The sequence below is a fragment of the Terrapene carolina genome, unplaced genomic scaffold, assembly GCF_002925995.2.
Source record: "Terrapene carolina triunguis isolate 2854851 unplaced genomic scaffold, T_m_triunguis-2.0 Scaffold69, whole genome shotgun sequence".
In the NCBI taxonomy this organism is placed as follows: Eukaryota; Metazoa; Chordata; order Testudines; family Emydidae; genus Terrapene; species Terrapene triunguis.
Genome location: NW_020664420.1, coordinates 27,503,259 through 27,520,318, shown reverse-complemented (window position 1 = coordinate 27,520,318; position 17,060 = coordinate 27,503,259). Strand labels below are relative to the sequence as shown.

Sequence of the window (17,060 nt, the reverse complement as noted above, 5' to 3'; positions counted from 1 at the left end):
TGTGTGTGTGTGTGTGTGTGTGTGTGTGTGTGTGTGTGTGTGTGTGTCTCTCTCTCTCTCTCTACTGTATTTTCCACTACATGCATCCGATGAAGTGGGCTGTAGCCCATGAAAGCTTCTGCTCAAATAAATTTGTTAGTCTCTAAGGTGCCACAAGTACTCCTGTTCTTTTTGCACCTACAATAGGGTATTCTTGCAGGAATATTTGACCATGGTCAAACAACAGGCAGTCAAACTGACTGCCTTACCAAGCCTAGATTAGAAGCACCTTCCTTTCAGACTTGATCTGTGTTCTATGCCTGCTTTAAAGGAGATTCCTGCTTTTTTGCTTTAAGGTTTCTTGTTGGTTATACTGCAAGGCTGCTCCAGACCCAGTGTAATTCGTCAGATCATTCTTGGGGGGAGTCTGAGCATCTGCATTGGATTTTATTGAACTTAAAATGTATCAGTGTTTATTACCACAACAACAACAACAGGTGAAAATCAGTGCAAAAAACTATTCTTAATTTTTCTGGGTAAATATCGGGGTTTATTTTGGTGAATGGAAAGACAACAGGGAAAAGCATTCAATAGATTAATGTTTTGAATTCCATTAATCAATGTGGTTTGCTGCAGAACTAAAACCGAACTCAAAACACAATGCCACCCACCTATGAGTTTAAGAAAACAATACATCTCTAATACCCAAATAAAACTTTTCATTTGAATAAACAGCTTACTGTTGTAGCTTAGAACTATTAGCCTATAAATATTTAAATTTAATAATTGGGCCACACGATTTGCAGCATGTACATTCAACTTCAAAAGTTTAAAAAAAAAAACCAACAGGAGAAAAGGATGAATATTTCCTTGTGCTCTGAAATGTATTCTGATACAGATTTTCGTTTTCTTCCCATTTTAGTGCGTCAAATTTTTAAATCGTTATCTGCTAACAGCTTGAAAAGTGTACATAATGAGTGTGAGATTCATCAGTACATTCAGATGCGCACACACTTCAGAGCTTGCATGCGTGCCTGTTTGTTTATTGTGTGCATCTTCTAGACTAATACATAGCCTTACTTCAACAGGCAGCTTTGCATATTGTGATAGACCCAGGTCAGTTGGGTACAGCAGAGTAGTAGAAGGAAGATATACTGGCCACTGGATAAGCAGTTTTCTGTTCCCTGACTGACCAGAGCGGGGGCTGCTCCAGGCTAGGGTGGACACATGACTCCAATTAGCCTGCAAAGAGTCAGTTGAGGCAATTAGGCTAATGAGAACACCTGATTCTAACAAAGGCCCCTCTGATACTGTAAAAGGGCTCACTCTGGTCAGGCCAGGCTGAAAGGCTGGGTAATGAAGACACCCTCAAACCACTGGAAAGGGACCCCTAAGGTAAGGGTGAAGAAGGTGTTAAGAGAGAAACAGGAGAGCTGTGGGGAAGTGGCCCAGGGAAATGTAGCAGCTCTGGCCGTGAAAGGAAGGCTGCCAACAGCTGCTGCCACTACGGTCCCTGGGCCGGAACCCGGAGTAGAGGGCGGGCCCAGTTCCCCACAACCCACCACTACAGAAACACCTCCTGGGAGGGGAAGACAGGTCCCTGTCAGGATAGGAGGCTAAACTGTTCTTGAATAAGCCCGTAGGGACAACAGAGACTCTGGGAATTCTCTCACGAACCTCCTTGCTGGCTTATGATGAAAAGGGCCCAGTAGACTGTAACCCTGGCCCGAGAGAGAGAGAGGGGCTACATGGAGGGTCGCAGTGAGCCTCTGAGGCTAGCATAAACCACCTGGAAGCGCGGGACACACGGGGAATAAGGTTGGAGCTTTGCCACAATATACACAGACTAATGTATTATAATACATACATCTCATGCAATGTATTGTATTTTCCTAATAAAAAGTTATTTTTTATATATTTGAATGATACAAAAGGAGGGTGAAAATTGGAAAAAACTGAGTAATACTTTTTTTTTTTTTACAATCCCAGAATTTTTTTGGTAAAAATCAGTTTAAACTGAAAACAAAGAGGCTTATATGTACAATTTATCCCAGGGAAACAACAGAAAAATATTTAGCCATTTAGCAGTGAGAACAGGATTCCCGCCACCGCCAACTCTTACATTGTCCAGTAAGCACTGAGAATCAGAATCTTGGTTCCAAGTGTTTTGGTCCAATAATGGTTTTGCTCATGACAAATGAGTTTTAACAGAAGAGGTCATTTTTAATTTAAATAAACCATAGCAGACCAAAAGAATTTATTCAGTAAAATACTTACCCATGAATACTGGTGGTTGGTATTTTTTCTTGACAAAGAAAGGTTGCAATGAAGTCTGCTTTTTTCTTTGTTTCCACAAACACCATAGTTCGCTCATCTCCTGCAACAGATTAAAGACACAATCTGGTAAAGGGGGAACATTACAGACTTCCTACAGTCTCAAAAGCACTAATGTGTTTTTATCATTTATACCATGAACATATTGCCATCGTTTAAAACCACAAGGAACCAGTCTGATCATCTTGCTTCACCTCCTACACAAACAGGCCACAGAATTTCACCCACTAGTTTCTGCATCAAGCCAATACCTTTGGGGTAAAACATTCTGTATTGCATTCACCAATTCCCTACACCCCATGATCCAATGTCTGCAGCTCCTTTCCTATCACCCTAATCTTTGCTCACTAATAGCAAGAGTAATAATTAGGGTTGTCAATTAATCGCAATTAACTCACTCGATTAAATAAAAAAATTTAATCACGATTAAAAAAATTAATTGCAATTCATTGAGGTTTTAATCGCACTGTTAAACAATAGAATACCAATTGAAATTTATTAAATATTTTGGATGCTTTTCTACATTTTCATATATATTGTATTCTGCCTGTAATTGAAATCAGTGTATATTACTTTTTATTACAAATATTTGCACTGTAAAAATAACAAAAGAAATAGTATTTTTCAATTCACCTCATACAAGTTCTGTAGTGCGATCTCTTTATTATGAAAAGCAACCGAGAGTCCTGTGGCACCTTTAAGACTAACAGATGTATTGGAGCATAAGCTTTCATGGGTGAATACCCACTTCGTCAGACACAGGGCTACCCCTCTGATTCTTTATTGTGAAAGTGCAACTTACAAATGTAGTTTTTTTGTTGTTGTATAACTGCACTCAAAAACAAAACAATGTACAACTTCAGAGCCTATAAGTCCACTCAGTGCTGCTACTTGTTCAGCCCATCGCTGAGACAAACAAGTTTGTTTACATTTATAGGAGATAATGCTGCCCTCTTCTTATTTACAATGTCAGCAGAAAGTGAGAACAAGCATTTGCATGGCACTTTTGTAGCCAGCATTGCAAGGTATGTACATGCTAGATATGCTAAACATTCATATGTCCCTTCATGCTTCGGCCACCATTCCAGAGGACATGCTTTCATGACCAGGATGTTAAAAAAAATAATGCATTAATTAAATTTGTGATTGAACTCCTTGGGGGAGAATTGTATGTCCCCTGCTCTGTTTTACCAGCATTCTGCCATATATTTCATGTTATAGCAGTCTCCGATGATGACCCAGCACATGTTCATTTTAAGAACACTTTCACTGCAGATTTCACAAAACGCAAAGAAGGTACCAATGTGAGATTTCTAAAGATAGCTACAGCACTCAATCCAAGGTTTAAGAATCTGAAGTGCCTTCCAAAATCTGAGTGGGACGGGGTGTGGAGCACGCTTTCGGAAGTCTTAAAAGAGCAACACTCTGATGCAGAAACTACAGAACCTGAACCTTCTGCTGGTGGCATCTGACTCAGATAATGAAAATGAACATAAAAGTTGGCCCACACTGCTTTGGACTGTTATCGAGCAGAACTCGTCATCAGCATGGATGCATGTCCCCTGGAATGGTGGTTGAAGCATGAAGGGACATATGAATCTTTAGCGCATCTGGCAGATAAATATCTTGCGACGCCAGCTACAACAGTACCATGAGAACACCTGTTCTCACTTTCAGGTGACAATCTAAACACGAAGCGGGCAGCATTATCTCCTGCAAATGTAAACAAACTTACTTGTTTGAGCGATTGGCTGAACATGAAGTAGGACTGAGTGGAGTTGCAGGGTCTAAAATTTCACATTGTTTTCTTTTTGAACGCAGTTATTTTTGTACATAATTCTACATTTGTAAGTTCAACTTTCCTGATAAAGAGATTGCACTACAGTACTTGTATTAGGTGAATTGAAAAATACTATTTGTTGTTTTTTTACAGTGCAAGTACTTGTAATCAAAAATAAATATAAAGTGAGCACTGTACACCTTGGAGTCTGCGTTGTAATTGAAATCAATATATTTCAAAACGTAGGAAACATCCAAAAATATTTAAATAAGTGGTATTCTATTATTGTTTAATCACGTGATAAATCAATTTTTTTAATCGCTTGACAGCCCTAGTAATAATGGAGGTATGCTATTCTCTGGCACTAGACGCACAGCCCACCTAGTTTTTGAAGCCTTTCTGAAGGCTTATTACTGAGCTTATTTTAAAATAACTACATGCAAAAATATATCCTCTCAAAGCAAGATCAGGATTATTAAAAAAAAAAAAAAACACATTCAAATACTATTATTCTGGTGGGTAGAGGTGAGTTCTGTGGAGTACAAAAAGGTCAAAGTAACAAACTGATTTTGTCTGTCCATTCAGCCATGTACTTAAATGGCCTCCATCAGAGTGCCTGAGGGCCTTCACAGATGGACAAAAAAAAATATTTCATGCATATAGTCAAAGGAAGTTAGAGCTTAATACTAGAACACGTCATTAGTTAGCACACTCGACACCAGCAGGACAACAGTACCTCCCCACGTCTCAGAAAAGATTTAATAGGACATGTGTTGAGGCCTAACATTAGTAAGAATTTATTACATTTACAAGATACAGAACACATTTAATAATATAGTATGAAGTATCACATAATTGAACACCTATCAATTAGATAAAAATCAATTTTGTGATAGAGGTATTTAATTGTATCTGTACTTTGCATTTCTGCAAGTGGATCAATGTTCTGGAAACTGGGATGTTCTTGCTTCAGATAGCTTTCACACCTTGGCAGAAACCTTCAGTGCCTTTTCCCCCCAACTAACAACTTGCCCTCACTAGCTAGTGGTCAATATTCCCCCACAGAATTCCAGTTCCAAAGAATAAACTAAAATTGGACCAGGGAACAAAGTAAGACTCGCAGGTGTAATTGTAGATTGTAGAGTTCCTTCACAGAAATGACCACAAATCCTTATTTTTGCTCTGGGGGTGCCAACAACCTGGGTAACTGTTTTTTGTCTAGCAGTACCCAATACTAGTGGACTATCAAAATTACTTACATTAGGAAAGGCAGTGAAATTTGCTAAAGAAAGAAAATACTCTACTGAAATGGATACTGTCTTCTACTATATAACAGTACAGTGCCTAGAAAAGTGGGGCCCTGGGCCTGGCTGAGTAGCAGAATCAAGCGCTAAAATAAATTCCTATTAACTTGATTCTCTCTCTCGTTGGAAAAGGCAATTAAAAAGGTAACAAAGAAAGTTACTTATGCTTTGTAGAATTTCAACCAGTTTCGCTCTCTTGGAATATTGGGAAACTTGAAGAATGGTCTGCTGAACATCACTGCAGGCTCCACCCACTTGTCCAACAGCAACAAATAAGTATTCAGGTTTCAAAAATTCTCCAGCCAGCCTTCAAAAAGAACAAAGTTTACATTATTGTAGTGGTTCTTCAACTACTTATAATTAGCACAATACAAATCAGGTAAGTTGCATAAAGCTTTTTCTTATATATAAACCCATTCACCACAACACAGCAAAAGAATATACATTTAGACTTAAAAAATGACCTTTCAGGCCAAATTATATCCTGGGATATACATTAATGTTACAAAAATCCTGCATACATATTCCAGGGCAGAATTTTTGCCTTAAGTTTTTAAAATAATCAACACATTAATCTTTAGTAAGAAAAATTAGTAGTTAAGTCAGGATTCCTGAATCTCAGCAAGCTCAGCAGTCCACCAGACCACACTGCTTCTAGCACAAGTCAGCATCGGAGAGACTGACTTATGCAGCAAAAAATTAAAGTGAACTCTTTTACACAGTGAACACATAAAACACACAAAATGAGCTCAACTTGGGGTCTTTACAATAATAAACTTAATATCCTATTAAGTTTGTTAAATATTAGTGCTCAATTTATTACAACAGTACTAAGTAGCAACTTCAAATATTTTTATTTGATTGCCCAAATAAGCAAAGTCTGATCACAGATCTTAAAAACACATTTTCTTCAACTACATTTCCAGCTTCATGCAAATTGTCACACACCTTTGAATTTCTTCTGGGAAAGTGGCACTAAACATTAGTGTTTGACGCCTATCTTTTGATGGCATGCCTGGGCAAGAGATTAATTTCTTCATCTCTGGACCAAAACCCATATCGAGCATACGGTCGGCTTCGTCTAACACCAAATATCTCACTTTATGCAATCCAATCTTTAGTGGATTTTTATTTAAGTACAAGAAAGAAAAAGAAAGAAAACAGCTTTAAAATATTTCAGTAAAGATACATTCAAAACAGAACAGGCTAAAAACAAGAAACTTTTCTGCCAATGCCATTTTCTGAGACTATTTTATCAGTGATAATGGTAAGGTAATTCCGCCCCTCTCAGATAGCAGGTCAGTCACATTTAAAATGCTTCCTGTTCTCCCCAGAATCCCCTTATTCCTGTTCATTTCTATCCAGTACACAACTTAAAGATCTTAACTTACTTTACCTCTGCAGTATCTACTCTACAAAGTGTCAGGGAATTTCAGTATTAAACTGTTTCCTGATCTAGTTCAGCATAGTTAAAAATTTTAGTCTAGCTGGAACTAGATGTTTACTAGTTGGAACTAGATGTTTACTAGTGACCGGCACCCAACACACCCTTTGTTCCTTGACATGATCCCTTGGTGTCACTAATGCAGACCTCCACCAAGTCACAAAACGAATTAGTAACTACAGACAAAAGTTATTTTGTGACTATCACCACCAATCAGGAGTGAGGTTCTGACCAGTAGTCCTAGGAAAACAGATGGAAAACCAACACCAGATGCTTCCTTGGTAGGAAGGAAAACACAATTCTGTAGGAGGGACTGAGGTATCTTCACCTGCCCAGGGGCCCATTTACGGCACACTACTTTAACACTACACCATGGGTTTTGTGTTTTTCTGCCAACATAATCACCAAAGTGCAAATAATAGAGTCACAAACTTACAAACCAATTAATGGAAAAAATAAGCTCTTTTCAAATGTTAATTTAATTTATTTTATGTTAAGAAAATAGTTCCACACAGACAATAAAAGCTGCTAATCCTAATACTAAGGATTTTACTACCAACGGAAGACTAAGCCAGTGTAAGTCAGATGGAGATTTGCCCTGAAGAGAGACACCACTAGGGAGACCTGAGTTCATGTCCCTGCTCCAAAGTTTTAATTTTCTGAAAATCAACACAACAAAGAAGACTGATCCCCATAAGTAAACAAGATTGTCATAATCTTTCACTTCTGTAATCCTTTTCTTGCCACATAGCCAAGTATTTGGAAGGTTATCTCCCTGGCTGGTACTATGTCTGACTCCAGTTCCTCAGGGCAAGAATACTGTCACAACTAGATGTCTTAAAGTGCTATGTACATTTCTGGTGTTACAAAAGAGTCCAAATATAAATCCTGCTAAGTGCTATAAATATGCATCTATTTACAAACATATTTTACACTGGCTAGTTATATTACTGCAACAAGTTTAGCATTTATTCAAAAATGCTACTTAGTTAGGTCATGCAAATTGAATCACTGCAACCTCATTTGACTGCCAAATTCATCCATTCTAATCGATGGTGACAAGTTTGCAAATCTGTCTTTGCCTGCGTCAAGTTAGACTGACTAGCACTGATCTGTAATAAAAATGCTGCAAACGGTTTTCAAGGAATTCAAGGTAAATTATATTCTTAAATGTAATCGAAATTTTAGGTAAGATCTTACCTTTTCTTTACCTATGATGTCCATAAGCCTTCCTGGGGTAGCACACAATATATTACAGCCTTGCATTATCTGACGAATTGAATGACCTGTTTGCGTACCTCCATATATCACAACTGGCCTTATACAAGTTCTATTAAATTGGCAAGAAATTGTGATTATGTTCACAAGTCAATTCTTAGTTACACACCTTCATTTATAAACCCCCCTCCTCCTCGGCCCAGGAATTACTGTACTGTTTCATAGTTACAGCATTTAAAGCTTTTCCACAAACTGCTCAAGTCAGGAACTTAAATAATGGGTGACTGTGGTTGATGTTGAAAGAGGCAAGATTTTGTGTGAGGATATAGTATGACAAGCACTACCATTCAGTTATTCTGCATTCTCTCAGTTATTTGTTAATTAATCCTCTGTACAATTACAATAGAGCTAAGATTAACAGCTACTATTTTTAGAATCCTGATGCCAGTCCTCTGTATTTTGTTTGAGACTTTTGTAAATTTCATACATTACAGAATTAAAACATGACAGCTTAAAGGTCACATTCAGAGTCAGAAAATGCCAAAGTTAATTTTTCTTGCACAACTTATCTTGCCCCTTTGTGCATATATATCATGACTGTATTGCATGGTTACATTACACCTTTTCCCACAGGATCTCTATCTCATGCAGTGGTTAAAACAGCAGTTCAATATCCATTTGCTACATTTTGGACACTCAGTTCACCATGGGCTTGCACTTGCTCTCACTTACACCTGTAAGAACGGGCAGGGCCGGCTTTAAGCCGATTTGGCCGATTCCCCGGATTGGGGCCCCGCAACGTCCGGGGCTGCCAGCGGAGCGGGGAAAAAAAAAAAAAGGGGGGGGGGGGGGGGGCGGGGGGGGGGCGGGGGCGGAGTTGGGGCAAGGGGGCGTGAGACAATTCGCATCCCAGCGTGGGGACCCGCACCTGCTAAAGCCGGCCCTGAGAACGGCGACTGAATCTGCTGACAGATTTACTCCAGGTCTATGCTATAATAATTGCAAGTAGAATTTACCCACAAAAACGTAGATCCCATTCATTATGTCCTTGCTTTATTTAATATGCACCATCAACCCGCAAGCTGAATGAGTTAGGCACTCTTCAAAATTTTACCCAGGACTTCTAAGTAACCTTGGAGCTGAAGTCCCACTGAATAAGTCACACACATGCTTGAAAAATTGTACTCCCTTTGAACAACATCCATTATACAATCATTACAACTACGGTAACAAATACACACAAAGGACAGATTTAATGCTGTGCAAGCAACCTTAACTGAGGCACTTCTGAGTGTCCATCTTAAGTGGTTTGCTTAAAAAGGACACAATAGAAACAAATTCTATAGTGTGGAATAGAATGCACTTGAATGAGCTGTTTTGTACAAGATGTACCTTTAATGAAGCAAAGGCAGTAAGTGCATCAAATGAGAGATTTGTTTTTAAAAAAGGCATTTAAAATTCTATTTAACTGTTATGCACACATATGTAGTGCAAACTGAACTTTGGAAGATTACAAAATTAAAGTGCTTGCGTGAAACATTTTTCCAGCTATTCCATTTGCCAAGGCATGGGACTTGATTTTACTAAATACACCTCTACCCCGATATAATGCGACCCGATATAACACAAATTCATATATAAAGCGGTAAAGCAGCGCTCCGGGGGTGCGGGGCTGTGCACTCCGGCGGATCAAAGCAAGTTCGATATAACGCGGTTTCACCTATAACGCGGTAAGATTTTTTGGCTCCCAAGGACAGCGTTATATTGGGGTAGAGGTGTATTAAAAAAAAACACAAAAAAACCCACCACCACCACCGAAGACCCTTATCCAACCTAAGAGCTGAATTTCTATCCCTCTCCTTTGAGGCAACAGAACTGCTGTTAAGAAAAGAATGAAAACTTTAAAAAAAAAATAATAATAATAGCAGGAGTGTTTTGCCTCAAAGGATTCAAACCAAAAAGAATTAACCATTTTTGCTCAGACTTTCAATCAGATCTCTTTGAATCTTAATTTAGAGTTGATTAGAAACACTGAACCACAGCTACTTTATTTTTATTGTCAAGATGAGTGAATGCCAAAAAACCTTACTATAAATTATGAAAGCAAACTAGATTAAATTAATTACACTGCTACCTCAATATAACGCAACCCAATATAACACGAATTCGGATAGAACGCGGTAAAGCAGTGCTACGGGGGGGCAGGACTGCGCACTCCAGTGGATCAAAGCAAGTTCAATATAGCATGGTTTCACCTATAATGCAGTAAGATTTTTTGGCTCTCGAGGACAGCGTTATATCGAGGTAGAGGTGTACTTCATTTCACTAAGAAATTGGAACACATTTCATATGAAGACTCTCTGCTTCTATAAACATTTGTCACAAATCATCTTACAAACTCCTTTTGCCCATTCTAATTTCTTATCTGTAAACTAGACTACAAAAATAGTCTTTTGTGGCCTAAATTCAATTCCTTGCTGAAGTGAATGTAGACAAATTGAATTGGATAAAACGCGTGTGTTTTTTAAGGCAATGCCGTAGTAGCAATTCTTTGATTTTACAGTCATTAAATTAAGCCTCATACTTTTGCAATGTAGTCTGGTATTTTTTTTAAAAGCTTACCCATATGAAAACTTTCTTGCTTCCAGAAAGATCTGGTTTATCAGTTCTCTAGTTGGGGCTACAATAATACATTCTGGTTCCTGCTGCTCTCTGAAGTGACTGGCAGTTACCCCATCTTTCATCATGTGAGCCAAAATTGGCAAAAGAAAAGCTGCCTGGAGAGCAAACATGAATGCTTTATTAGCATTGGGTTTAAAAAATTAGTTTCAATAGTGTGAGCAATTTGTGAAGCAATGAAGTTAAAGGAAATAAAGTTATTTGAAGCTTGAAAAGCTATAATAAACCTAGCAAGTTCTACAGAAATTCAGAGACAGAGGCGCTGCGGGTGGGCAGCAGCCTGGGGGGAGCCATGAGGTGCTTGGGAGGACTGCAGGTACTCAGCGATGTTATCCAGGGGGGAGCAGCTTGGGACCTGCGCTGGTGCTGGGGGCGGGGAGTTGGCAGGGCTGGCAGGCTTCCTACCCGGCTTCTCGGAAACGTGTCCCTCCCTAAGCTCCTAACTCCGTGCGCTGCCAGCTCCGCAGTTCCCATTGGCCGGGAACTACGGCGAATGGGAGCTGCGGGGTCAGTGCCTGCACCTAGGAGCTGAGGGACGGACATATTGCTGCTTCTGGGGGGGCCCCCCACAAGTTAAGCAGCACCCAGAGCCATCACCCCCTCCCACATCCCAACCCCCAGCCCTCAACCTCCTCCCACACCCCAAACTCCTCCTCCTGCTTCTGGGGGGAAGGAGGGACAGCGGCAGGGCCGTGGCCTGAGACTGGCACTGCTCTGGCAGCCCTGGAGCCAGCCATGCCAGCAGCTGCAGAAGTCACGGAAAGTCACAGAATCCATGACCTCCATGACAGACTCTCAGCCTTACTTGTGAGGTATCAGTTGAAAACTAAACTCACTGATCATTAATATTCTTGAACGATGCATGCATGCAGTGGGTATTGAGAGTTATGGACATATGCTGGAATGATAACTAAAATGTATTCAAGCCAGGCACGTCAGGGGAGTTAGTAAACAGGCCTGCTTAGACAAAGGAATGCGTATTTGAGTCTGACCAGCCCAATCTTCAGCCAAAGACACCGAAAGTCCATATTTACATATAAGCAGAAACAGGACCATCAAGACAGCATGAGGAGGAGATGGCAGGAAACTAAACAATTTGCATTTCAGCAAACACAAATGGGGGAAGAAAGAGCATGGAGCTTTCTTCACTACCAGATTCCATGTTGCGTTCCTCAAGCTTAAATAAACTTTACTTTGAGTAGTAGCCGAGAAGCAACTGAGTCAACTTATTGTATACAATATTACTATATTAATCAGAGTGTACAGAGTGAAGTCTTTTCTCAAAACTAATGACACTGGTGATTCGTATCATTGTGAAATGTATGTATTAACACTATGTAAGGAATTATGGATACTCATTGATATTAGGCTGTACAAATCTGCCCGGACAGGAGGGAATGTCACAGCTATCTACCTGTCTCCTGTGTAATTTAAGCACGGGGGCATTAGAAACAATGGAAGCCCCCTTTATACAGAGGGGTGGGAACTTACCGTTTTTCCAGATCCTGTCTGGGCACATGCCATTAAATCTCTCCCTGCAAGTATAATAGGAATACTATACTTCTGCACTGGCGTAAGTTTCAAATATCCAGCTTGAGCAATGTTCTTGTTTAATGTTTGACAAAGATTAGCTTCTTCAAAAGTCTAGAAAAGAGAAAGTCTATAACAGTATAGCACCATACTAAAATGATTCAAATTCAGAAGTTGCGAAATACTGGTAGTAAGTGGTCTAGATGATTGAAAGACCAGAACTACTCCACTGCTCCTCAGGATTCAGAACTTTTAATGTCTATGGGTACTTGAGAGAGTGTCCCATTACCTATTTAATTCCCCCTCCCCCCTGCAACAATATCCTGCAACTACTGCAGTGACCATTCCTTCATATGAGTGCCATTCACAAAAAATTAAAAGGATTGCCAGAGTGACATGGAGAGGAGTTTCAATGGCTGAACAGTTAGGGATTTCAGGACAAGATTCAGATGCCATTTTGGTTATCAGAATAGGTGGAAGCTCAACTGCTGTATCTGGCTTCAGAAATCTACAGACAGATCTGAAAGCAATTTCTTCAGATTGCAGCATTTTACTGAATTGACAGATTTCCCACAGTGCAAGTCTCACTGCCCCAAGTCCAAGTGAATTTATGCTGATTCTGCCTTTTGAATCTGATCAACATTCCCCAGACTGATAAGTTGCCCAGTTGCTCCAGAGTCCCTCAGACTGGCTTCTGTCGTGGAGTATCAAAGCAATTTCTAGGATAATATATGGGAGCATAGAAATTACCATACTGGATCAGTCCAGGGGTCCATCAAGTCCAATATCCTAATCATCAACAGTAGTTAGCAAAAATATTTTAGAAGAGGTGCAAGAAACTCTGAAGCAAGCAGTTATGGGATAACCTGGCTCCAGGGAAAGTTTCCTTCTATTTCATCCACCACCAATAGTCAGAAGCAGGCTTAAAACCTGACGGATGAAGGTTTATATTTCTTCCAAACCTTATTTAATATTTACAACAATTCTGGATTATTCTGGTTATCCCTATCAATGTCTAATCCCTTTCTGAACCCTGCTAAGCTTTTGAAGCTCTTGGCCTCCATATCATCTAGTAGAAACAGTAGACCTGGTGTCTTAGCTGGTCTAGAACCTTGTCTGTTCTAGATTTAAACAGCCCTTCACCATCAAGTGGAGTCTTTTACCTGCATTCTTGTTTCTACAGGAAGTCCTGACAAACATAGCCACAAGTGGTACTTTAAATTAATCTCAGCTGCTACAATTCTAGAGGCCTCATCAGAAGCACTGAATGATGCTCTCAAGGCACCCTTAGCAACTGACTGATTGACCTTCAGAAATAAAAGGTTTGGCTAGTCTTGTATTGTCTTTCAGCAGTGACTGGGCAAACAATACTATTTTCTCCCATAGGTAATACTGGCAATTGCATATAATCACCTGACAGCTTACCATTCTAATGCCCAGAATGACAGAGAAGAACATATTTCTGCCTAAGATTCTTATCTTCTCTATCAAAGGATTAGAGTGGATTTGATCTGCTTTAGCACTTTGAACTGCAGTCACATCACTACCAATGAGGCAAGAAGCTGCCAATATAACGGTAGTAATGAGTGACTTCCAACAGATGTCAGGGTAGTTAAAGTAGTACAGCAAAACAAAAAATTTCCAACCACCATTCCAGAAGACGTGTGCCCATGCTGATGATGGGTTCTGCTCGGTAACGATCCAAAGCAGTGCAGACCGACGCATGTTCATTTTCATCATCTGAGTCAGGTGCCACTTGAGGAAGGTTGATTTTCTTTTTTGGTGGTTCGGGTTCTGTAGTTTTGTATCAGAGTGTTGATCTTAAGACATCTGAAAGCATTCGCCACACCTCGTCCCTCTCAGATTTTGGAAGACACTTCAGATTCTTACGCCTTGGGTCGAGTGCTATATCTATCTTTAGAAATCTCACATTGATACCTTCTTTGCGTTTTGTCAAATCTGCTGTGCAAGTGTTCTTAAAACGAACATGTGCTGGATCATCATCCGAAACTGCTATAACATGAAATATATGGCAGAATATGGGTAAAACAGAACAGGAGACATACAAGTCTCCCCCAAGGAGTTCAGTCACAAATTTAATTAACGCATTATTTTTTTAAACGAGCATCGTCAGCATGGAAGCATGTCCTCTGGAATGGTGGCCGAAGAATGGGGAGGCATATGAAATGTTTAGTATATCTGGCACGTAAATATCTTGCAATGCCAGCTCCAAAAGTGTCATGCAAATGCTTGTTCTCACTTTCAGATTGACACTGTAATTAAGAAGCAGTCAGCAGTATCTCCCATAAATGTAGACAAACTTGTTTGTCTTAGCGATTGGCTGAACAAGAAGTAGGACTTGTAGGTTCTGAAGTTTTACATAACTGCACTCAAAACCAAAACAATGTAACAAAAAACTACATTTGTAAGTGACACTTTCATGATAAACAGATTGCACTATAGTACTTTGATGAGGTGAATTGAAAAATACAATTTTTGTTTATCATTTTTACAGTGCAAATATTTGAAATGAAATAATAAAAAGTTAGCACCGTACACATTGTATTCTGTGTTGTAACAGAAATCAATATATTTGAAAATGTAGAAAAAAATCCAAAAATTTAATAAATTTCTATTAGTATTCTATTGTTTAAAAAAATTAATCGCGATTAATTGCACTGTTAATCACAGTAAAATTTTTTTTTGAGTTAATTGAGTGAGTTAACTGATTAATCCACAGCCATAGTAGAAATGTATAACTTAAAAGGGGAGATAGAACAGAATGCTAAACTGTATTATACTGTTCACCCACTAGGGGGTGTTGGGTGTAAAATACCTTTAAAAGCTAACCTCAGCCATACATGGGAGATCACTAAAGGATCTTATGAACACATCTGGTGTGTATAAGCAAGCTCTGTAGCCACTCCATATCTGGTACAAAAGTACATAACAGGAAAGTTACTACTGTACGTCCTACATGAAGAATTACGAAGAGCTTGGGAAAAGTTCCATGAGATGCTGTCTCTCTTTTGGAGGCTTACTTCCAGCAGATGCATCCTTATAAAGGGAGAGGTTTCCTTGTTGGAATGGACTCTGAACGATCTAATAACTGCAGGGGAGGAATCTGGACGATATTGCAGAATCAACCAGTCACAATGAAAACAATTTTGAGTTTAAATAACTTTGGCATCTGACCCTTCTGCTGGCATACACCTTTAACAAATTTCATTTCTGACATGTTAGTATGGGAGCCCTATTTAAGACGAAGCTGTTGTCCAACCTACTTAAATAGTTGAAGAGTTTCTTGCACAGGGCGCTCACACTGCTAGTTTGTTAAATGAGGCAACTTTTCAGCAATATCATCAAATCCAACTACAGACTCAAATGCCAGTTTTAATTTTAGAAGTGTGTTTAAACATTTATTAATAGTGAGAATTGTAACCTTGAGCTCTCTTGTGGCTAGCCTGAGCAAAATGGGTTCAATCTTTTTTCTTAACCTAATGAAAAGTTACTCACAGGAGTAGTTTACTAAATATATTTCTCCAAAACATTTTTACATCCCTTTTCAAGCTTTTCATCGTTTATAATTTGGGTTATAAAAATATCTTCCGAGAACACCTGGACCTTAAAGTAGCATTTTTTTTTTCAATAAGCAATTTTAAAATCCAATTCTTTATGCAGTTATGAACTGCATGCAACATCAAAACCAGAAGAGAACAAGACTGCAATAAATACCAAAACAAATTGTTATGTAAGTGTTGCCACATTTACTGACCGAAATATGAACAATTTTTAAAAAGTCAGAGTTCCAATGGTGTCACTTGGAGCTGTGCTTTTTTTTTTTTTTTTAATTTTTTTTATAAAAAAAATGGGGGGGAGGGGAGAGAGAGACCCACAGCAACGAATAGCCATAAAGTTTTTGGCCAAAATGTTGTGAGCTGTACTATACTAGCAAGGTCTGGACCTGGCTCTCAGTTCTCTCTTTGGTATCCCTACATCACCCTCTGAAGTTTTAGAGTTTTCTTTCTTTCAACTTAACAAACACCTGTGACATACTCGAGACTGGTCTAATCTGGCTATCAGCCATCAGTAACCAACTACAAACACCTACTTCATTAACTTCTTACCAAATAACATGCATTTACACATTGGTTCTCTCTTTAATGCTGGGAAGACACCCAGAGAAAGAAAGTTTACTATATTTCACACAGCATTTGTATTGCATTCGCTCCCACAAAATAGGAAATACCCAAAACAGACAAAAAACTGCTCCTTAAGGGAAAAACCTAAACCAGTTTCTTGAAGTTGACAGACAACACTATCACATGTAGAAAAACAGTTTAATTATATTTACTGTTCCCAATTTTCTGTAAAAAACGACCTTTTCTGAACACAAACTCTTATGCTTACTATTTCTATTCCTCAGTGTTGCACCTTTTTATATATGGTATCAATTAAAAAAAAGCAGATCTCCTCAGGCAGCATACTGCAAGTATTTGATTTAGAGAGAAATTAGTAGTAGTATGTATTTTTGCAGAGCAAACAAATAAAACAAAATTTTAAATTATTTATATAATGTGGAATGTTAAAATCATCACTTTAGAGATCTAATACGGACAACTGTACATCTTTACTTTCTCAAAACATGTTATTTTAGTTTTTTTATTTCTCTCATTACGGACAATGGAAACAGTATCAAAGGTGAAAAAAATACTAAATTTACTCTAAGGATTCTCATTTGCTTTAAAATGAACAGATTTCAGAACACGCTTTTACTAAAATGTTCCTAATG

The 17,060-nt window shown here is 38.8% G+C and overlaps 1 protein-coding gene across 1 annotated transcript in view; it reads right to left on the bottom strand.

The window, feature by feature from the left end:
* The window catches only part of DDX4 (DEAD-box helicase 4), a 92,322-nt gene that overhangs the window by 12,825 nt on the left and 62,437 nt on the right, over positions 1–17,060 (bottom strand). The window contains exons 13-18 of the mRNA XM_026649248.2: positions 12,230–12,382; positions 10,682–10,836; positions 8,042–8,171; positions 6,346–6,512; positions 5,559–5,704; positions 2,257–2,356 (exon numbers count right to left, since the gene is read on the bottom strand). Of these exons, the coding sequence (XP_026505033.1) occupies positions 2,257–2,356; positions 5,559–5,704; positions 6,346–6,512; positions 8,042–8,171; positions 10,682–10,836; positions 12,230–12,382 (851 nt within the window). The remainder of the gene's footprint in view (positions 1–2,256; positions 2,357–5,558; positions 5,705–6,345; positions 6,513–8,041; positions 8,172–10,681; positions 10,837–12,229; positions 12,383–17,060) is intronic.